The following is a 23169-nucleotide window of genomic DNA, read 5'->3' as shown; positions in this document are numbered from 1 at the left end:
TATATATATATATATATATTTCTCACCTGAGGATATTTTTTCCATTGATTTTTAGAGAGAGTGGAAGGGATGGGGAGAGACAGAAATATTGATGTGAGAGAGATATATCGATTGGTTGCCTCCTGCACATGCCTCAGCGTGTTGGGGTTCTAGCCTACAACTGAGGTATGTGCCCCTAGACCAGAATCGAACCAGGGACCCTTCAGTCCGAGGGCCAACACTCTATCCACTGAGCCAAACTGGCTAGGGCTGAATAATTTTTAGGTCTCTACTGTATAGATTTCACTTACTTTGTTAAAAAATATAATTGGTTTCTAAATATTACATAAGTAGTATATTATTTTGTTAAAAACATATAAACAATACAGAAGTGCATAAGTGTAAAAAAAGAAAAAGGGAAGGATTTCATTACCAATCCTCAGAGCTAATGTTAAGCTTTAGTGTCTTCTCATATCTTTTTGTATGTGTATACATAAAATGTCTATTTTACCATTCTTTCTATGCTTTGTGGTGTTTTGTTTTTTTAAAAAATAGAATCACATGTATGTTAGCTCTCAACATTTTCATTTAGCATTTTATTATTTATAGCTCTTTTTGTTTTAATAGCCATAAACTTGAATGGGTAGGTATATTGAATTTAACTATTTTCTTATTGATGGACATTTAGTTTGCCTCTGATAAATACCTTTACCAGCTTTTAAAAACTAAACATCTTGCCCTGGCTGGTGTGGCTCAGTTGGTTGAGTGTTGTGCCATGCACCGAGAGGTCACCAGTTTGATTCCCAATCAGGGCACATGCCCAAGTATGACTTCATCCCTAGTGTGCAGGAAGGAAGCAGCTGATTGATGTTTCTCTCTCTCTCTCTCTCTCTCTCTCTCTCTCTCCTTTTCTCCTTCTTTCCCCCCTCCCCCCCTCTAAAATTAATAAAACATATTACAAAAAACTAACATCTTAATTTACAAAGGTATAATTTAGTGAGTCTTGCCAGTAAGGCAGTTTTACACATTGAATATTCAGGGAACAGTAATTGTTACGTAATTTATCAAAATCATGTTTGAGGTGAATTTTCATTTCTTTGCTGGGGCAAGGACAGCACTCTTATTTTTATTTATTTTTATTTTTAAATTCTTTATTGTTTAAAGTATTACATATGTCTCCTTTTCCTCCCATTGACATCTCCCTGGCCACGCCCACCCCCCAGCACATGCCCTCACCCTCATACTGTGTCCATTGGTTATGCTTATATGCATGCATACAAGTCCTTTGGTTGATCTTTTAGCCCCCGCCCCCTGCCTTCCCTCTGAGGTTTGATGGTCTGTTTGATGTTTCTTTGTCTCTGGATCTATTTTTAAAAAAATATATATATTTTATTGATTTTTTACAGAGAGGAAGGGAGAGGGATAGAGAGTTAGAAACATCGATGAGAGAGAAACTTGGATCAGCTGCCTCCTGCACACCTCCCACTGGGGATGTGCCCACAACCCAAGTACATGCCCTTGACCGGAATTGAACCCGGGACCTTCAGTCTGCAGGCCGACGCTCTATCCACTGAGCCAAACCGGTCAGGGCTGGATCTATTTTTGTTCATCAGTTTATATTGTTCATTGTATTCCATAAATGAGTGAGATCATGTGATATGTATCTTTCTCGGGCTGACTTATTTTGCTTAGCATAATGCTCTCCAGGTCCATCCATGCTGTTGTGAATGGTAAGAGTTCCTTCTTTTTTACAGCAACATAGTATTCCATTGTGTAGATGTACCACAGTTTTATAGATGTATGGCAGTTTTTTAATCCACTCATCTGCAGATGGGCACTTAGGCTGTTTCCAAATGCTAGCTATTATAAATTGTGCTGCTGTGAACATAGGGGTGCATATATCCTTTTTGATTGGTGTTTCTGATTTCTTGGGATATAGTCCTAGAAGTAGAATTACTGGGTCAAATCAGAGTTCCATTTTTAATTTTTTGAGGAAAATCCATACTGTTTTCCACAGTGGCTGCATCAGTCTGCATTCCCACCACTAGTGCACAAGGGTTCCATTTTCTCCACATCCTCGCCAGCACTTGTTTGTTGGTTTGTTGATGATAGCCATTTTGATAGGCGTGAGGTGGTACTTCATTGTCGTTTTTGATTTGCATCTCTCAGATGATTAGTGACTGTGAGCATGTTTTCATATGTCTCTTGGCCTTCCGTATGTCCTCTTTGGAAAAGTGTCTACTTAGGTCCTTTTTGCCCATTTTTGATTGGATTATTTATCTTCCTTTTGTTAAGTCGTATGAGTTCCCTATAAATTTTGGAGATTAGACCCTTATCGGATATAACATTGGCAAATATGTTCTCCCGTGCAGTGGGCTCATCTTGTTGTTTTGTTGGTTTCTTTTGCTGTGCAGAAGCTTTTTATTTTTATGTAGTCCCATTTGTTTATTTTCTCCTTAGTTTCCATTGTCCTAGAGATGTATCTGTAAAGGTATTGCTTCAAGAGATGTCTGAGATTTTGCTGCCTGTGGTTTCTTCTAGGATTTTTATGGTTTCCCATCTTATGTTTAAGTCCTTTATCTATTTAAAGAAAAAATATATATATTTTTTGATTTCAGAGAGGAAGGGAGAGGGAGAGAGAGAAACATCCATGATGAGAGAGAATCATGGATTGGCTGCCTCCTGCATGCCCCCCACCTCGGATCCAGCCCGCAAACTGGGCATGTACTCTTGACTAGAATCGAACCCAGGATCCTTCAGTCCATAGGCTGACACTCTATCCACTGAGCCAAATCAGCTAGGGTTCTTTATCCATTTTGAGTTTATTTTGTGTATGCTGTAAGTTGGTGGTCTAATTTAATTTTTTTGCATGTTTCTGTCCAATTTTCCCAACACCATTTATTGAAGAGACTGTCTTGACTCCATTGTATGCTCTTGCCTCCTTTGTCAAATATTATAATGGTTGGGTGGATTTCTGGGTTCTCTGTTCTGTTCCGTTCGTCTATATGTCTGTTCTTGTGCAGTACCAGGCAGTTTTGAAAACAGTGCTTTGTAATATAGCTTGATATCTGGTATTGTGATCCCTCCAACTTTGTTGTTCTTTCCCAGGATTGCTGTGGCTATTAGTGACTTTGAGCATGTTTTCATATGTCTCTTGGCCTTCTGTATGTCCACTTTTGAAAAGTGTCTATTAGTGTCTTTTTTTATTCCATATGAATTTTTGGAGAGTTTGTTCTAGGTCTGTAAAATATGCCATTGGCATTTTAATGGGGATTGCATTGAATGTATAGATTGCTTTGGGTAGTAAGGACATTTTAATGATGTTCATTCTACCAATCCTTGAACATGGCATATTCTTCCATTTGTTTATGTCTTCCTCTATCTCTTTTTTCAACGTCCTATAGCAGGGGTGGGCAACCTTTTTGTGAGTGCGTGCCAAAACCAGCAAAATCTCTGACTCAAAATTCTTCTGCGTGCCAACCCTAATTTTTTGAGAACATGTTACGCCTACTTGATATCTCTTAAGATGTACGTATGTGAAGAACCTTGAAGAAATAATAAAATTCATTCAAGCGACAAAAACACAGTATACGATGATGAAAAATACATTTATTTTTTAATGTATACATGTACACTGATAGTCTGACAGAAGACGTTATGACTCCATTTGATATTATCAGTGGGACTTTTGCTGCCGAGAGAAACATAGAAATTTATTCCCCCTTCGTTAGTACTGGTGGGCAAAGCGAGAGAGAAGGTTTCATTTTTATAGAGTGAAATTTTGAATAAGTAGGTGAGGCGGTTGTCTTGTCAACGAAAACCCGTTGGGTCTGAGGCTGAAACCAAAACACTGGTCGGATCTAAGAAGGCAGGGAGAGTTAAGTCAGAGGCATAGAAATTGCTCTTCCCCTCTCTCGTCAATCCATGTCTATGGTCTTTAAGATAACTTGTTATGTAAAATTATTTATTTATCTAAGATGCACCTACACTGAATTTATCTGAAAAATAAAAGTCGATATTAAGAAAAAAATTGTAAATGGAAGATTATAAGAGGGTTTCGCATGCCAGCAAAAGTTACTGGCATGCCATGTTTGGCACAGGTTCCAGGGGTTGCCCACCCCTGTCCTATAGTTTTCTGAGTACAGGTCTTTTACATCTTTAGTTAAGTTTATTCCTAGGTATCTTAATTGTTTTGTTGCAATGGTAAATGGGATTTTTTTTTAGTTTCTCTTTCTCTGAGTTCATTATAGGTGTATAAAAAAGCCATAGATTTCTGAATGTTAATTTTGTATCCTGCTATATTGCCAAATTATTAAGTCTAGTAGTTTTTTGATGGAGTCTTTAGGGTTTTCTATGTACAATATCATGTCATTTGCGAATAATGACAGTTTTACTTTTCCAATTTGGATGCCTTTTATTTCTTCTTGTCTGATCACTATGGTAAGCACTTCCAGTGCTGTGTCAAACAGGAATGGCAAAAATGGACATCCCTGTCTTGTTCCTGTTCTTAGGGGAAATGAGTTTAGTTTCTGCCCATTGAGTATGATGTTGGCTGTAGGTTTGTCATATAAGGCTTTCATTATGTTGAAGTATTCTCTCTCTATTCCCACTTTGCTGAGAGTTTTTATCAAGAACGGGTGTTGAATTTAGTCAAAAGCTTTTTCTGCATCAATTGATATGATTATGTGATTTTTGTCTCTAATTTGTTTATGTGATGTATCATGTTTATTGATTTGACAATATTATACCACCCTTTCATCCCTGAAATAAATCCCACTTGGCCGTGGTGTATGATCTTTTTAATATATTCCTGGATCCAATTTGCTAATATTTTGTTGAGAATTTTAGCATCTATGTTCATCAGGGATATTGGTCTATAATTCTCTTTCTTTGTAGTGTGTTTATCTGGTTTTGTGGTTGGGGTAATGCTGGCTTCATAGAAAGAGCTTGGAAGTGTTCCATCCTCTTCAGTTTTTTGGAATAGTCTAAGGAGGGTAGGTTTTAGTTTTTCTTTGAATGTTTGGTAAAACTGCCGTGAAGCTGTCTTGCCCAGGACTTTAGTTTGCTGGAATTTTTTTGATTACTATTTCAATTTCCTCCATAGTTATTGGCCTATTCAGATTTTTTGATTCTTCCTGATTGGGTTTTGGAAGATTATATTTTTCTAGGAATATGTCCATGTTGTCCAGTTTGTTGGAATAGAGTTGTTCATAGTATTTTTTTTTTTTTTTTTTTTTTTTTTACAATCCTTTGTATTTCTGTGGGGTCAGTTGTTACTTCACCTCTTTCATTTCTGGTTTTGTTTGTATTGGGTCCTCTCTCTTTGCTTCTTGATGAGCTTGGCTACAGGTTCATCAATCTTGTTCATCCTTTCAAAGAACTTGGTTTTATTGATCTTTTGTATTGTGTTTTTTTGTTTTGTTTTGTGTTTTTTTTTTTTTAGTCAGTGAAAAATATTATTGACTTCCAAGTTGTGTGTGCTTGTTTCTACTGATATTCAGGTTCACTTAAGGCAGGGGTCCTCAAACTACGGCCCGCGGGCCACATGCAAATACAAATATTGTATTTGTTCCCGTTTTGTTTTTTTACTTCAAAATAAGATATGTGCAGTGTGCATAGGAATTTGTTCATAGTATTTTTTTAAACTATAGTCCGGCCCTCCAACGGTCTGAGGGACAGTGAACTGGCCCCCTGTTTAAAAAGTTTGAGGACCCCTGATTAAGGTATTTGAATAGTCTTTTCAAAAGATTATTTTAAAATTGATGCCAGAGTACTGAATTTATTTTCATGGGAATGCTTAAATAAAAATACTTTAAGAAGAAGATACTGATGTCATTTACTGTAAAATTATATTTCAGAGATCCTTACATGAAAATGGCAGACCTTTAATTCAAGTGGAAATATAGCTATCTCTGACCTCTTTTATGTCACGAAGAGAAAGCTGACCTCTAAAAATGTTACAGAAAATGTTCTTCAGTTTAGTTTCATATCTAAAACACATTAACTTGAAAGATTCTTCATCAAATTTTAATTAGCTTGTGTTGTTAGACTTATCTAAACAGATTTTTGTTGAGAGATGTAGCATAGGTCATGACATTTATTAATTTGTGTACTGAAAAAAAAAAGGACACATATGTCAGATTCAATGCTAGGTGGCAGGAGACTACTCCAGTGTACTTAATTATTGCCAGTAAATTTTATCCATAGGTTCGATATTGTTTCGTAGTATGGTAAAGTGTTCTGACTTAAAATCTCAACTAGACTGATATAAAGTGTAGCAGTGGCCACTAGATTTGAACTTCAAGATTAATTTCCAGAAAGTAGCTTAGGTTATTTACATAGATTTGATAACTTTTCATTATATCAAGTAAGGACTTCTTAAAAAAAAATTTAGGAATTTTAATGACCAAGTGTAAGGGAAGGGTGAGGAGAACCCATGCTATTATAGTTAGCTCTGGGAATCACTTGGTCACTTAGATGGGGGATCTCTTTGACAATGTGTGTCTAGCAGACACACATTGAGTTCAGGGAGACATCTCTCCACACCTGGGTCATCTTCACAGATCCTAGCTGGAGCCGATGGGGAAAAGTGTAACAGTGGCGGCCTTTGACCATTACCTGGTACTTATTTTGCAGCACTAAGAAATGAAGATCAAATGGTTGGCCAACCCAGTCAGTGTGGCTCAGTGGTTGAGCGTTGACCTATGCGCCAGGATGATACAGTTCCATTCCTGGTCTGGGCACATTCGCGGGTTGTGGACTCGATCCCCAGTATGGTGCATGCAGGAGGCAGCCTATCAATCATTCTCTCTTGTAATTAATGTTCCTCTCTTCTTTTCCCTTCCTCTCTGAAAGCAATAAAAATATATTTTTAAAAAATGGTTGGCCATTCACAAAGGGCATATCAGAGTATTTCACCTCTGATTTCTAGTTCCCAACCTGATGGCTGTTCACCACCACATAGCTGCCAAAGTACACTTGGAAATGGAAGGCACTGTCTGAGTTATCTTCAGTTCTAGTGTGGAGATCCATCTGCAGTTCTGTGTTTTTGCTGAAAAACAGGGCAGGTTCCCCTTTGATTGCCATTAAGGAACAGGACAAGTTTTTGTTTTGTTTTTGTATGGACAAGGACAAGTAAAGGACAGATGTGTTTTTTGTGTGTGTGTGTGTGTTTTTTTTTTTTTGGTACGGGACCTTTACCTCTGCCGTTGTCTTCTGCTGGGCAGCTCTTTCAAATTGTGTCTAGTTGTGTGTGTGATCTTTACAAGTGGAAGATTATCAGTCAGGACATTTTTTTTTTTTTTAAATCAAGTAACACTAATTTACTGTTCCCATATCCTAAAAGGAAAGGCATTTTCACATCAAAAAAGTAGGAAGGACATATTCTCAAATTAAACAGTAACTTTAAATTGAATAAATTTTTGTTTTTTATTTCATGGTCCTTATTTTTCTTTTTTGTTGTTCGACACCAGACTGTATACTGTCATTTGGGATGCACTGATAACAGTGTACCTAATCTTTTACTATTCTGAGAAGAGGAAACTTTATTCTAATAATTTAGCCAACTGAATAATTAAGAATGTTATATTAATCTTCTTGGACTCTCCTATATAATGGTCATATTCCTCTCTCATTGTGAAGATTAAATAGATGACCATTTCCTTGAATAGTTCCCAAATACCTCCTAAAAATAAGCTCCAATGTAGTGTAGATTTTAAAGGTTTTGGCACTCTTATTTTATTGATTTTAGAGAGAGAGAGGGAGAGAGGGAAACATCGATCTGTTGCCTCCTATACACATGTCTTGACTGGGGATCGAACCACAACCTGGGTATATACCCTGATTGGGAATGGAACCTGTGACCCTTTTGTGTATGGAATGACACTCAACCAACTGAGCCACACCAGCCAGGGCAAATTTTTTGGCATTTTAAATTTAAGGACAATTGTATTACTGCTAACAGAGTTATTGTGAAACTATACTGATTTAAATTATAATTACCTCAAAAAATGTTGCTTTACATGTAAGTAGTATTGCAACTTAACCCCTTACCCTTATCTAGAATAATCTTAATATATAAAAATCCTGGGTCTTAACTACCGGTCACCACCAAGGCTCAATGAACTGGGAGTCAGTCCTGCAGTCAGCCTGGGTTGCCATGGCACATGGCAACCCAGGCTGACTGCTTCTGCTGGAGGCACTGTACCCCAGCACTGACTGCTGAGAGGTCTGGGAATCAGGGCCAGAGAGAGGTCTAAAGAGAGAAGCAGGGACTGATCCGTTGGCTCTGTGGCAGCTTTTGATCAGCACTTGCCTCGTTCTCTCCCAGTCTGGCCAGCAGCTGCACCTCCATTTTTCTCCAGGCCTCCATCAGGGCTGCTGATCAGCCCTGACTTTCTGATCAGGCCCGGTTGATAGGCCCAGAGACGCTGACTGGCATAGGAACCGACCAGTCAGAACCAGATGTGAGTGCTGTGGGGAGCCAGTGGCTGCCTAGGAGGCAGAGCTTTTGACGATGACTGGCATAGAAACCTACCAATCAGAACCAAATTGGCCAGCAGAGGAGGGCAGTTGGGGGTGAGATCAGGCCGGCAGGGGAGGGCAATTGGGGGCAACCAGGCTGGGAGGGGAGGGCAGTTGGGGGTGAGATCAGGCTGGCAGAGAAGGGCCATTGGGGGTGAGATCATGTTGGCAGGGGAGGGCAGTTGGGGGTGATCAGGCTGGCAGGCAGGTGAGCAGTTAGGAGCCAGCGGTCCCAGATTGCGAGAGGGATGTCCAACTGCCGGTTTAGGCTCCATCCCACAGGAACGGGCCTAAACCGGCAATTGGACACCCCCCAAGGGGTCCCCAATTGGAGAGGGTGCAGGCTGGGCTGAGGGAACCCCCTCTCCGTGCATGAATTTCATGCACCGGGCCTCTAGTAAAAGCATAATATGCTAATTAGATCAGACAGCCGAAAGACCTTCTGAATGAAGCCGGGTCTGCGAGGGCTGGGGCAAGCCTCCATGGCTGCGAGGGCCGAGCTCCTTGCACGAATTTTGTGCATCGGGCCTTTAGTTTTCTTATACTGCTTTGTATTTCTGTGGTGCCAGTGTTACTTCTCTTTCATTTCTGATTTTATTTTATTTTTATTTTTTAATTAAATCTTTATTGTTCAGATTATTACATTGGTTCCTCTTTTTTCCCCCCATAACTCCCCTCCACCCAGTTCCCACCCCACCCTCCGCCCTCACTCCCCACCCACTGTCCTCATCCATAGGTGCACGATTATTGTCCAGTCTCTTCCCGCATCCCCCACACCCCCTTTCCCCCCCAAGAATAGTCAGTCCATTCCCTTTCTATGTCCCTGATTCTTTTTTTTTAATCTTTAAATATTTTTTTAATTAAATCTTTATTGTTCAGATTATTACATTTGTTCCTCTTTTTTTCCCCACATAACTCCCCTCCTTCCAGCTCCCACCCCACCCTCCGCCCTCACTCCCCACCCACTGTCCTCATCCATAGGTGCACAATTTTTGTCCAGTCTCTTCCCGCATCTCCCACACCCCTTTTCCCCCCAAGAATAGTCAGTCCGTTCCCTTTCTATGTCCCTGATTCTATTATAATCACCAGTTCATTCTGTGCATCAGGTTATTTATTCACTTGATTCTTAGATTCACTTGTTGATAGATGCATATTTGTTGTTCATAATTTGTATCTTTACCTTTTTCTTCTTCTTCCTCTTCTTAGAGGATACCTTTCAGCATTTCATATAATACTGGTTTGGTGGTGATGAACTCATTTAGCTTTTTCTTATCTGTGAAGCTCTTTATCTGACCTTCACTTCTGAATGATAGCTTTGCTGGATAAAGTAATCTTGGTTGTAGGTTCTTGGCATTCATCACTTTGAATATTTCTTGCCACTCCCTTCTGGCCTGCAAAGTTTCTGTTGAGAAATCAGCTGACAGTCGTATGGGTACTCCCTTGTAGGTAACTGAGTTTCTTTCTCTTGCTGCTTTTAGGATTCTCTCTTTGTCTTTTGCTCTCGGCATTTTAATTATGATGTGTCTTGGTGTGGTCCTCTTTGGATTCCTTTTGTTTGGGGTTCTCTGCGCTTCCTGGACTTGTAAGTCTATTTCTTTCACCAGGTAGGGGAAGTTTTCTATCATTATTTCTTCAAATAGGTTTTCAATATCCTGCTCTCTCTCTTCTTTTGGCACACCTATAATTCGGATGTTGGTATGCTTGAAGCTGTCCCAGAGGCTCCTTACACTATCTTCGTATTTTTGGGTTCTTTTTTCATTTTGCTTTTCCGGTTGGGTGTTTTTTGCTTCTTCGTATTTCAAATCTTTGACTTGATTCTTGCGATCCTCTGGTCTGCTGTTGGGAGTCTGTATAATATTCTTTATTTCAGTCAGTGTATGCTTAATTTCTAGTTGGTCTTTTATCACAACATTGAGGGTCTCACTAGATTTCTTGAGGATCTCACTACATTTATCAGCGGTTTCTAGAAAATTTTTGAAAAGCCTAAAAAGTGTGGTTTTGAACTCTATATCCAGTAGTTTGCTTTCCTCCATTTCTGTCATTTGTGACCTGTTTCTTTGTCTCGGCATTTTTTATGCTTCGCTGTGTCGATAGAGTGGCTTTCTGTGCCAAGTGTCCCAATTACCTGAGGTAGACACTCTTGGTGAACCCCCTTGTGGGCTTTGTGCACAGTCTTGTTGTAGTTAAGCCTTGATTGTTGTAGGTAACACTGGGAGGGATGACCTCCAGGCCAATTGGCTTTGAAAATCACCTGTGTCTACGGGGGAGAACTTCTGTGCTGAAGACACCCTTATGGGACAAGACTTGCTTCAGTGGTGCTTTGGTGCTCACTGAGTCTTCCCCCTGAGTGTGTCCCTTATAGATCTGAGGAATTGTAATTGGATAGTCCCACTGACCACTGGATCACTGGCTCTTGGATCTAAGGAGGTGCTAATCTAGCCTCTTTTTTGGCTACCCAGCAGAAGCCAGCTGTAAAGCAATGCAAGTTGCCCTGGGGCCTTGGGGCAGCTGCAGTTTGTTATTTTCAGATTACAAAGGGCCGGGCCTTTCCTCTGTGCAGGGCTTGGGCGGGGCGGGTCCCAGGGGATCAACAGGGCGGGCGGAGCGAGCAGTATGGCTGCTCTCAGTCCTGCCTTCAGAGGTCCTGGCAATCGCCGAGAGTGCCTTGGAGAGAAAGCTGCCCTCGAGTTCCGACCGATGCCAGACAGTCCTGTTTCTCTCGTATGAGTCTGGGTCCCCAGAGACCCACCCGGAACTGGAGCTCAGAGCCTGAGACTCCCTCCCAATTGAAAAAGACAATCGTGTCCTCAGCCGCCAGCCCTCTCTGCATGCACCTCTGCACCTTTGTATTTTCCTTCAGCACTGCACCTTCTCTGAGTCTCGGTATGCTTTTCTCTTTGCTTCTAGTTGTAGAAATTCCACTCAGCCAGCCTTCCTGTAGTTCTGGATGATGTCCGTTATGTCTTTTAGTTGTATTTTTGAAGTGGTTGTTCGAGGCAGCAATCTCCGGTGTTTACCTATGCTGCCATCTTGGTTTCTATCTCATTTCTGATTTTATTTGACTCCTCTCTTTTGTCCTGTATGAGTCAATCTTGTTTATCTTCTTTTTAAAGAGTCAGCTCTTGGTTGCATTGATCTTTTGTGTTTTTTTGTGTGTGTTTTTTTAGATTCTGTTTTGTTTGTTTCTGTTCTGATCTTTATTATTTCATTACTTCTCACTTTGGACTTTGTTGTTCTTTTTCTAGTCCTTTAAGTTTATGGTAAGATTGTTTGAGATTTTGTTTCTTGAGGTAGGCCTGTAATGCTATGAATTTCCTTCTCAGGATTGCTTTCACTGAGTCCCACAGATTTTGGGTTGTGTTTTCATTTTCATTTGTGTCAAGTTACCTTAAATTTTTTTTGACTTTTATTGTTATTTTTTGTTAATCCTCACCCAAGGATATTTTTCCATTGATTTTTAGAGAGACAGTGGTGATGGGGGGGAAGAGAGACACACACAGATAGACAGACTTGAAAGAGACACATCAATTGATTGCCTTCTGCATGTGCTCTCAGCAGGCTGGGGATTGAACCTGCAACCAAGGCACATGCTCTTGACCTGGAATCGAACCCTCGATCCTTTGGTGAGTGGGCTGATGCTGTAACCACTGAGCTACCGGCCAGGGCTCAAGGTATCGTTTGATTTCTTCCTTGATCTTATTGTTAACCCATTCATTGTTTAGTGATGTGTTATTTAGCCTCCATGTGGCCTTAATGACACACTAGATCAGGGGTGGGCAAACTTTTTGACTCGAGGGCCACAATGGGTTCTTAAACTGGACCGGAGGGCCGGAACAAAAGCATGGATGGAGTGTTTGTGTGAACTAATATAAATTCAAAGTAAACATCATTACATAAAAGGGTACGGTCTTTTTTTTTTTTTTTAGTTTTATTCATTTCAAACGGGCCGGATTCGGCCTGTGGGCCGTAGTTTGCCCACGGCTGCACTAGATCATTATGTGTTTGTGTCTTTTTCATTTTTTTTCTTGTAGTTGATTTCTAGTTTCATGCCATGTGGTCAGAGAAGATGCTTGATATGATTTCAGCCTTCTTAAATTTATTGAGACTTGTTTTGTGTCCTAATCATGTGGTCTACGCTAGAAAATGTTTCATGTGAACTTGAAAAGAATGTATGTTCTGTTGCTTTGGGGTAAAATGGCCTGAAAATAATAAGTTAAAGCCATCTGATCGAGTGTCATTTAAGGCCATGTTTTCCTTGTTGATTTTCTGTCTGGAAGATCTATCCATTGATGTTGATGGCTGTTAAAATCCCTTACAATGATTGTATTACTGTTGATCTCTCCCTTTATGTCAGTGTAGATTTGCTTTCTATATTTAGGTGCTCCTATGTTGGGTGCATAAATGTTTACAAGAGTTATATCCTTTTGTTGGGTTACTCCTTTTATCATTTTACTAGAGGCCTGGTGCGCGAAATTCCTGCACTGGTAGGGTCCCTAGGCCTTGCTGGTGATCAGGGCCAATCTGCGGGGTGATCGGGGCTCCCGCTTGTACCCACCTTGGCTGGGCACCGCCCGTCTGCCAATTGCCTCACTGGTCGCCCCACGATGGTTAGTGCACGTCTAACTCCCAGTTGGTCAAACTCCCGCCCGTGGGGACAATTTGCATATTAGCATTTTATTATATAGGATAGTATCTTTATCTCTTATTGTAGCTGTTGTTTTAAAGTCTATTTTTCCAATATAAGTATTGCTACCCCAACTTTTTTTTTTCATTTCCATTTGCATGAAATATCTTTTTCCATCCCTTTACTTTAGTCTGTGGTTGTCCTTCATTCTGAGATGATCTCTTATAGTCAGCCTATGTAGAGGTCTTGTTTTCTTATCTATTCAGTTACCCTATGTCTTTTGATTAGACATTTTATTTATATACTTATCATTTTTTTTTCAATTACATTCACCTTTTTCACCCATTTTCCTCCAACTTCCTTCCGATCTGGCAACCATCAAAATGTTCTCTATATCTATGGGCCCATTTCTGTTCTGCTTGTTTTTTAGATTCAGTTGTTGATACATATTGCCATTTTATTCGTATTTTTTTAGAAATGTCTTTTTGTTTGTTTTATTGATTTTTGAGAGAGAAAGGGAGAGGGAGAGAGAGAGAAACATCAATGATGAAAGAGAAACATCAATTGGCTGCCTCCTGCATGCCCCCTACTGGGGATTGAACTGTGGCCTTCTGGTTCATGGGTTGGCGCTCAACCACTGAGCCACACCAGCCAGGCTATTACTCATAATTTTGATAGTTTTTTCTTATTCTTAAAGAAGACCCTTTAACATTTTATGTAATACTGGTTTCGTGATGGTGAACTCCTTTACATTTAAAGTAGTAATGAATATTATATAGTTATTGCCATTTTATTAACTATTTTCTGGTTGTTTTGTTATTCTTCTGTTTCTTCTTTTTCTCTCTGTACATTGATGACTTTCTATAATGCTTTGTTTGGATTCCTTTCTTTTTATTTTTTGCATATCTGTTATAGGCTTCTGTTTTGTGGTTACTGTGAGATTCAGATATACAAGCTATATTTTGGCAGTCTATGTTAAATTGATGGCTGCTTAAGTTTGAACGCATTCCTAAAGCACTACATTTATTTATTACCCTCTTATTTGTTTTTGTCATTATATTTTACATCTTTTGTGTGTGGGTGTCTATACCTTAATTTATTATTGTATTTACACATGATTATACTACTATTGCCTTTTATTTTATTTATTTCTTAAAAAAATATATTTTATTGATTTTTTACAGAGAGGAAGGGAGAGGAATAGAGAGTTAGAAACATCAATCAGCTGCCTCCCGCACACCCCCTACTGGGGATGTGCCTGCAATCAAGGTACATGTCCTTGACTGGAATCAAACCTGGGACCCTTGAGTCCGCAGGCCGACGCTCTATCCACTGAGCCAAACCGGTTAGGGCTACTATTGCCTTTTAATCATCTTACTAGCTTTATGATTGGTTGATCTACTTTTACTAAGTGTTTGCTTTTATCAGTGAGATTTTTTTCTTTCTGATTTTTTTTTTTTAAAGTTTTGACCTTTTCTTTTTCCCTTAAAGGAGTCCCTTTAACATGCTGGTTTAGTAGTAATAAACTCCTTTAACCTTTGCTTGTCTGGGACACGATCCTTCTCGGCTGGTGTGGCTCAGTGGTTGAGTGTTGGACCTATGAACCAGGAGGTCATGGTTCAATTTCAGGTCAGGGCTCATGCCTGGGTTGCAGGCTTAATCCCCAGTAGGGGCATGCAGGAGGTAGCCGAACAATGATTCTCTCTCATCATTGATGTTTCTATCTCTTTCTCCCTCTCCCTTCCTCTCTGAAGTCAATAAAAGTAAACTTCAAAAAATTCTGAATGATAATCTTGCTGAGGAGAGTATTATTGGGTGTAGGTACTTTCACTTCATCACTTTGAATATATCTTGCCATTCACTTCTGGTCTGCAAAGTTTCTGTTGATAAATCTGATTTTCTTATGGGGGTCTCCCTTGTTTGTAGCTAGTTGCATTTCTCTTGCTACTTTTAATATTCTTTCTTTAATTTTTGGCATTTTAATTATGATGTTGGTGTGGATCTTTGAGTTCATCTTGTTTGGGACTATTTCCTAGACTTGTGTCAATTTTTAAATTTTTTTTGCCAGATTATGGAATTTTTTTTTTCTTGAAATAGTGCTTTTTTCCCCTACTATCCCTCTTCTGCTTCTATGACTCCCCCATGATGCTAATGTTGGTGCATTTGATGTTCCAGATGGTCCTTTAACTATCCTCATTTTTTTGGATTCTTTTCTCTCTTTTCTGTTTCCATTGGGTGATTTCCACTACCATGTCTTCCAGATTGCTGATTTGATCTCTGCATCATTCAATATGCTCTTAATTCCCTCTAGTGTATTTTTTATTTCAGTTATTATATTCAGTTTTTATATTTTCTGTTTCTGTTGAAGTTCTCACTCAATTCACCTATTCTCCTGAATTTGTTGAGCATCTTTATAGCCATTGTTTCAACTCTTTTAGCTGGTAAATGGCTTGTCTCCATTTTGTCCTGTCTTTTGTGGGAATTTTGTCCTGTTATTTCATTTGGAAGATATTTCTGTGTCTCCTCATTTTGGTTGTGTCCCTGTTTGTTTCTGTGTATTAAGTAGATCTGCTGTGTCTCTTAGTATTGAGAGAGTACCTTTATGTAGAAGGTGTCTGGTGGTGTCCATGGGTGCAGTCCCCCTGTTCACCAGAGCTCCAGGATGTCCTCATGTGGGTTGCATGTACCCTCCTATTGTAGTTGTGCTGAGATTGCTGCAGGCACATCTTTCAGTGGAGTTTACCCTCAGGCAAATTAGTTATGAATATGGGCCATGACTACAGTGGACAAGCTGCTGTGTTGGTACTATTGGGAATGGGACTTGCTTTAGCAGGATTCTGTTGCCAGCTGGGGTAGACTGTCAGGTTTGTAGGTTGTAGAGTTTTTAGGTGGGCTCCAGTATGGTTCCAGGCCACATGTGTCTGGTCTGGAGCCTCTTAGGAAGGGCTTGGTGTGGCTGAGGCTGGCCCAGAACCTTCTACAGCTGTGCTGGGTATGGGAGGGGTTGTGCAAGCTAAGGCCAGCCGAGATCAGTCACAATTGTATAGATCTTGGAGCCACTTGGTAGGAGGAATGATGCAAGCTGTGGCTGATCACTGCTTGTGTAGGGTGTGGAGTTGCTTGGGAGAGGTTATAATGCAAGCTAAGGCCAACTACCACTAGTGCCAGGCTTGGGGCTACCTGATAGCTACAATGCAAGCAGAAGCTGGTTATTGCTTATGCTGACCTTAAGGGCATTTGGGAAAGACTGCAGTATGTGTGGAGTGCCTGGAGCTGCTGGAAGAGGTTCAACCCAGCAATTGGAATGGGTTGGGGAGGGGTCTCAGGCAAATACCCAGGCAGGGCAACAGGTGTTAGCCAGGTTAATGGAGAGTGACAGATTTTGTGCTTGTGCTTGGTCAGGTAGGTGAAAGGGGAGTTCAACAAGGGGAAGATGGTGTCTGCCAGCACCAATTCTGTACCCTGAGAAAATTCCCACTGATCCCTGACTCTCCAGCCCTTGCCCTGAAGTTAGTCAGTTTAATTCCTTGTAAGACCCAGGTGCTTCTTCTTCTTCTTTTAAAAAAATATTTTTATTGATTTCAGAGAGGGAGAGGAAAGAGACAGAAACAGCAATGATGAGAGGGAACCACCGATTGGCTGCCTCCTGCACGTTGGACTGAGCCTGAAACCCAGGCATATGCCCCTGACCAGAATCGAACCCGGGACCCTTCAGTCTGCAGGCCGACGCTCTATCCACTGAGCCAAACCGGCTAGGGCGACCCAGGTGCTTCTTAATCTGCTGCCTCTGTGCAAGCGCTTGGAGCGAATGAGTTTGTGTGTAAACCCTTTAAGATCTGATGATTTTTCTTATTTAGGTAATTAAAAAGTTTTATTCTAATATTTTGGTGCCAGATTAAGAACTTCCCCTATTTTTTAAAAAATTTGTTTTTATTGATTTTTAGAGAGGGGAAGGGAGAGCGTTAGAGAGAAACATCGTTGAGAGGGGAACATCATCAATCGGCTGCCTCCTGCACGCCCCCTAGTGGGGACCAAGCCCTCAACCAGGACATGTGCCCTGACTGTGAATTCAACCAGCAAACTGTTAATTCCTGGGTCTATGCTCAGCTACTGAGCCACACCGGCTGGGCCCTATTTCTAATTTATAGTTTACCAGCCCCTACAACAGAATCTAATATATGCTTGTAAAGTTACTATAGTGGTTAGATAGATGAGGCATGAATGTTCACTGGGAAGAGGCCCCAGGGAGCTTATATCTTTTTTTTTTTTTAATTTTTCCTTTATTTCCAGGGAGCTTATATCTTAACTAATGGCCTGGTGCATGGATTCGTGCACATTGAAAGGAAATTAATTAGAAGAAATATTTTAACATCGCTATTCGTCCTTTCTCTATAATAGAAGTGTCAGAGATGAAAGAAAATTAGTAAAATGTATATGAAAATAATATATAAATTGGTTAATAAACAATAACAACATGATATAACAACAAAGACATGATATGGAAACAATAACATGATATAAAAACAAAAACATGATATAAAAACATTGATAAAAACAATGAGTGATAAATTGATTAAACTTATTCTAATATCTCCCTATATACCACATTAAGAGTAAGAACACTTTGAGTGCTTGACCAATTTCCCTTGTGATAAAGTATTTACAACTTTAATTTAATTTTTTAAAAAATATATATTTTATTGATTTTTTACAGAGAGGAAGGGAGTGGGATAGAGAGTTAGAAACATCGATGAGAGAGAAACATCGATCAGCTGCCTTCTGCACACCTCCTACTGGGGATGTGCCCGCAACCAAGGTATATGCTCTTAACCGGAATCAAACCTGGGACCTTTCAGTCCGCAGGCCGACGCTCTATCCACTGAGCCAAACCGATTAGGGCTACAACTTTAATTTTAACATCACACGCTCTTTGAACTCGATAGAAAGCAACATATAACTGACCATGTCCGAAAACAGGTTTAGGTAGGAATATTTCTACTCTGTCTAGAGTTTGTCCTTTGGTTTATTAATAGTCATCACAAATGCTGGTATCACAGGAAACTGTCTTTGAATTAATTTAAATGGGAGGCCAGTGTCAGACGGGGACAAATCAATTCTTGGAATCAGAACAACCCCTCCTTCCGCAGATCCTGTTAATACTTCAGCTTCGATTATGTTAGGTCAGAATCTTTTGATAATGAATCTAGTACCTTACAAAGCCCCTATTTACTATTAAGATTTCTCAGCATGATAAGTGCACATACTTTCAATTTTAATTTATGATTCGGCATTCCTGAAGGAGTAATACTAGTAAGAAATTGGATGGGAAAATTTTCCTTTTCAGAATCATCTGTTGAATTGATGGAATCATCACTCAAATAGGTGTGAAAATCTCCATCGAGTATATCCAAAATTTCTTCATTTAATTTATGAACGTGCTCATTTTCAGGACAAAGAATCGCACGTGTAGATGTATTTTTAATATTATCATTAGATATACTATTTTCAAAGGTAGCTTCAATAATAGATCTGTTACAAATCATTTTATGGGGAATTTCAATAATATCCATTCCTAAATGAAAACTGCTATCAAAGTTTGCCATCTCCAAGTTTTACTAACCATTCACTATAAGCAGAATCCTCTGATTTCATATTTGTTTTAACAGACAACTGTGAAATATCCCCAAACACTATAGTACTTAGCTGGCTTCAGAGGTACGTTGTGCCAATAGTTGGTCTTCAGACATATTCTGTCGATTCCGCTGCTTTCTTTCAGCTTCAGAATGTCAACAAAAACAACCAAATTTACGATCAACAATGATAGATCGAAACACGCATGCAATTGGCGCCAGCGAGAGCTTTTTATGTATCGCACATGCACGAGTCAAGCTAATGTGCGTCATATGTACCGGCTGGCCCTGCCCCCTGGTCGAACTCCCGGAAGAACTCCCGGTCAAGGGGATAATTTGCATACTATGCTTTTATTATATAGGATGTGGGTGGTGGCTATACAGGTTTATAAAACATATATAAAAAGTCATCAAGCTGGACATTTAAAATTTGTGCACTTTAAGTTATATCTCAACTTTTTTACACTTGATCTTTGCCAAAAGGCCAAGAAGTGATGTATCTCAATTTTTTTAAAAAATTGAAGGGGTAGCTTTTCAAATTCTACATAAAGACATTCTTTTTCGCCGAAACCGGTTTGGCTCAGTGGATAGAGCGTCGGCCTGCCGACTGAAAGGTCCCAGGTTCGATTCCGGTCAAGGGCATGTACCTGGGTTGCGGCACATCCCCAGTAGGAGATGTGCAGGAGGCAGCTGATCGATGTTTCTCTCTCATCGATGTTTCTAACTCTCTATCTCTCTCCCTTCCTCTCTGTAAAAAATCAATAAAATATATTTAAAAAAAAAAAAAAAAGACATTCTTTTTCTCTGACCATTTTGTCAGTCATTTTCAGCTTTGACGTTATTTTTAACCCTTTACTCTTTTTATTCCCATTAATTCTGAGAAAGTATTCATTCTTATAGGCAATAATAGATGTTTGTAATATTAAAATATATGTCATCAAAATTCTAGTAATGACTGTTTCATAATTGTCTATAAGTTATACATACCTGACAGTGCTTAGAATCTATTGCATACTATCCCCTAACATTAGGGCCTGGCTCTTTTCAGTTCATTTTACCCAGTGTCTGGTGTACTGTGGCACCTTTATTTTCCCCTCCATCCTCTGTAATTGTTCATAAAGTTCTTCTCAAAGTGTAGACCACAAACTCTTTACATCACTAAGTATACTGTTTTGTTCAGCTGTTTTGTTCAGTTTAGCAAGACTGCCTTGATAGGGAAGCACTGCATTGATTTATAGTCTGGTGCAAACTTCTTGTCTCATTAGAGACCGACACTATTAGTAAACTGGTTTATACCTTATGAGTTAACAATTTAATTCTATCAGATATATAGTAAATTGATGGGGAGGGGTGAGTGGCTGGGGTTACAGTGTGCAAATAAGTGTGAAAGGACTTTTGTTGTTATTTTACCTCCTAGCATTTGAATTCCTTTTCCATATTTCTGAAACTCCTTTATGATTTTTGGTGGGTGGCAGAACCTGCTTATAACTATAGCTGGGTAGATTTAGCCAAGCAAATGCCACCTGTCTGGACAGCAACTCAAGAGCTAGCGAGACAAAAGTGGGACCTGGTAGATTCTGTTCTGTCAGGGGTGGCAGTAGCAGTGGTATCTTCCCAGGACCAATTCTGCTGCAGTTTTGGATGTTTTTCCTGGCTATGTAGCCTATAAGTCAAGTTCTGGTAAGATTGTAATCTATTAGATATATTTTTATAAATATATTTCCTACTTAAATTAGCCATAAGTAGGTTTTTGTTGTTTCTAACTAAGAACCCTGACTGGAAAAAAAAAATACTTTAAAAAATTGTACCATTAGTTGACTCAAAGTTGATTATAAGCAGTATTGGTTTTCTCTTAAGTAAATTTAGACACAATTTAAAATGTTTTAAACTAGATTTATTTTGTGAAACGTTGCAGACAGTAAAGATTCTAAATAATTATTTCATTTTAATATTTGCATTTTAAAATTCTAGTGTTTTTTATGGACCATGTGCTGCTATATACGCCTGAAGTACTTGAAATGCAAATTTGGAGACACTTTGCCATCTAAATGCTTGGCTGGATTAAGCGCCTAATTAGGATGGTTTTTCAACAGGTTGGAGTAAACATGCAGTCGGTGAGTGCTCAACATTCATTTTTAAAATTCAGACAAGAATTTTTTCTGAGAAAGTGAAATGAATCTATATATGACCAACAATTCAATATGTTTATGTACTATTTAATTTGCTGTTTAAATGATAGAAGAAAATCTTTACCTAGCATCTGAAGTGAGGGAGTAACTTTCTGGGTTACATTGAAAACTTACCAGTATTCATTTGATTGTTAAAAGCAACATATTTATTATTAGGGAAGAAAAGGGTTAAGTATATGTAGGAATTATTGAATGAAATATGTTTGACTAACACATAACAACTCAGTGTTATAGAATTATTAATATTTAATGCTATAATAATGTGTTTTATCACATAATTAAAGTAAAAGGTAAGTCATGTTTCCTATAATATTACATCTATAAACATGAAGAAAAAAACTAGTATAATATGGTATTCTCTGCTAAAGATGGGTTCCATTTTTTCAAGGTAAATCTCAACTTGCATGCTTTTTCTTTATTTATATCAAAATACTCTGTTCCTTCATCTATGTGTTTAAGTTAGCTAGAGAATTCTGTTCTGCTATTTGTATTTTTTGTTCCTTAATTTAGTTAATACTTTTATTTAAAAACTAGAGGACTGGTGCACAAAATTTGTGCACTTGGCGCCAGGGCGGGGGGAGGGGGATCCCTCAGTCTGGCCTGCGCCCTCTTGCAGTCCAGGAGCCCTTGGGGGAATGTCCAACTGCTGGCTTAGTCTCGCTCCCCAGGGAGCGGGCCTAAGCCAGCAGTCGGACATCCCTAGCGCTACTGCTAAGGAGGGAGAGGCTCCCACCACCGCTGCTGTGCTTGCCAGCTGTGAGCCTGGCTTCTGGCTGAGTGGTGCTCTCCCTGTGGGAGCGCACTGATCACCAGGGAGCAGCTCCCATGTTGAGTGTCTGCCCCCTGGTGGTCATTGCGTGTCATAGTGACCAATCATTCTGCCGATCGGTTAATTTGCATATTAGCCTTTTATTATATAGGATCATGAGGTTTAAGGATTTTAAAAAATCTATTTTCAACTTTATAACAGTATATCTCTATATATCCATTCAAAATATTCCCAGATTTAGCACAAATTGGTCACTTGCTCTTGTCTCTGTACATTTTTAAAAATCGGATCTCTTCAGCAAAAATGATATTTAATGTTTAAATTTGAAAAATGTTCTTAATGTTTTAGGATGACCAGAGTTAGTATTATTATTTTTTAAATCATTTGACCTATAAAATAAAAATTGATCCCAGCTGGTGTGGTTCAGTGGTTGAGCTTCAACCTATGAACCAGGAGGTCACAGTTTGATTCTCAGGCAGGGCATATGCCTGGGTTGCGGGCTTGATCCTCAATGGAGGGCTTGTGTTATTCTCTCTCATCATTAGTGTTTCTCTCTCCCTCTCTCTTCCTCTCTCTTCCTCTTTAAAGTCAATAAAAATATATTAAAAATAAAAAAATTATAATTCAGAGATTATCATACATTGTTAGATAACATATGATATAAATAATAGTCCCTTTCATGGGGACCTATAATGGAAATGAAACTGCCTGTATGTTTGTAACACTAAAGCTGATGATTTTCATTTAGGTCATTAAAAAGTTACCTGACTAGTAAGTGGCAGAGCTGTAATATGACCCTAATTCTTATTCTAAAATCCTTCCTCATTATAGTGTACTTTGTTACCTTGTATAATAGAAGGGGAAGAAGACTTAATATTTATGAAAGATATATTATATATAAATATCTTAAGTCACTTAATACTCATAGACTCATGAAGTGGATATTGTCACCATTTTATAGATGACGAAATGGAAGCATAGAGGGATAATAATTTGGCCAGCTTTATATCAGCAATAACTGATAGAGCCAATTTTTTTATTGAATTTATTGGTGTGACACCCTATATAATAAAGAGGCAATATGCAAATTGACCATCACTCCAACACACAAGATGGCCAGCAGGGGAGGGAGGGCAGTTGTGGGTGATCAGGCCAGCAGGGGAGGGCAGTTGGGAGGGACCAGGCCTGCAGGAGAGAGCAGTTGGGGGTGACCAGGCCTGTAGAGGAGGGCAGCTGGGGGCGACCAGGCTGGCAGGGGAGGGCAGTTGGGGGCAGCCCGGCCCGCAGGGGAGGGCAGTTGTGGGCTACCAGGCTGGAAAGGGAGGGAAGTAGGGGCAGCCAGGCCCTGGAGGGGGAGGCAGTTAGGAGCAAACGGCCGGCAGGGAGGGCAGTTAGGGGTGACCAGGTGGCAAGGAAGGGAGTTAGGGTGACCAGTCAGCAGAAGAGGCAGATGGG

The 23169-nt window shown here is 39.6% G+C and overlaps 1 protein-coding gene across 5 annotated transcripts in view; it reads left to right on the top strand.

Moving 5' to 3' along the window:
- Window positions 1–23169, top strand: part of MTFR1 (mitochondrial fission regulator 1) — a 56064-nt gene that overhangs the window by 6129 nt on the left and 26766 nt on the right. The window contains exons 1-2 of one of the 5 annotated variants that reach the window (XM_006090618.3): window positions 12104–12173; window positions 20728–20870. The exons of 1 other annotated variant lie outside the window; for it this stretch is intronic. In XM_006090618.3, coding sequence (XP_006090680.1) covers window positions 20805–20870 — 66 coding nt within the window. In that variant the 5' untranslated portion in view covers window positions 12104–12173; window positions 20728–20804. Of the gene's footprint in view, window positions 1–12103; window positions 12174–16858; window positions 16984–20727; window positions 20871–23169 lie in introns of those variants that run through there. 3 more of the 5 variants (XM_023755478.1, XM_023755477.1, XM_006090619.3) reach the window with 3 other exon arrangements.

This window comes from Myotis lucifugus, unplaced genomic scaffold (genome assembly GCF_000147115.1).
Source record: "Myotis lucifugus unplaced genomic scaffold, Myoluc2.0 scaffold_77, whole genome shotgun sequence".
In the NCBI taxonomy this organism is placed as follows: domain Eukaryota; kingdom Metazoa; phylum Chordata; class Mammalia; order Chiroptera; family Vespertilionidae; genus Myotis; species Myotis lucifugus.
Note: the sequence above shows the minus strand (reverse complement) of the source record. Positions and strands in the feature narration are given on the sequence as shown.